We start from the raw sequence: 446 nt of genomic DNA, 5'->3' as shown, positions 1-446 counted from the left end.
GAGACCTGGACCCCCACCAGGAGAGGCAGGGCACCCCAGGAGGCATCAGGGCTCCTCGGCCTCCTCCTCCTCCTCCAGCGATGCCACCCCGGAGGAGGCGACGTCAGAGATTTTCCGGCGGAGCGGGAAGTCCTTGCTCAGCACCACCTCGTCCTCCGTGGGCGAGAGACAGGCTTCGGCGTAGGACACGGAGTAGAGGGAGTCCTGGCACCGGAGCCGTGCCAGGCCCCGCAAGGCACTTTGGCTGGCTGGGGGCGGCAGCTTGGGCAGCCCCAGGTCCTCTCCCCCCAGGGAGCCCAGCAGTTTGGCAGTGAGTTCGGAGGGGGACACCATCTCCAGGCTGCAGAGGCTGGAGCACAGAGTCTCGGGGGAGAGGGTGTGCGAGGAGTCGCTCTCGGGCTCGCAGGAGCCGTGCCGCACACCCAGCCGGCACAGGTGGCCCTGCA

The 446-nt window shown here is 69.1% G+C and overlaps 1 protein-coding gene across 1 annotated transcript in view; it reads right to left on the bottom strand.

Moving 5' to 3' along the window:
* Positions 1–6: 6 nt before the first annotated feature.
* Positions 7–446, bottom strand: part of FAM131A (family with sequence similarity 131 member A) — a 3,225-nt gene continuing 2,785 nt past the window's right edge. Inside the window, exon 6 of the mRNA XM_005418989.3 lies at positions 7–248. Coding sequence (XP_005419046.2) covers positions 46–248 — 203 coding nt within the window. The 3' untranslated portion in view covers positions 7–45. The remainder of the gene's footprint in view (positions 249–446) is intronic.

This window comes from Geospiza fortis, unplaced genomic scaffold (assembly GCF_000277835.1).
Source record: "Geospiza fortis unplaced genomic scaffold, GeoFor_1.0 scaffold172, whole genome shotgun sequence".
Taxonomy (NCBI): domain Eukaryota; kingdom Metazoa; phylum Chordata; class Aves; order Passeriformes; family Thraupidae; genus Geospiza; species Geospiza fortis.
This window is presented reverse-complemented; position numbering and strand designations above follow the sequence as displayed.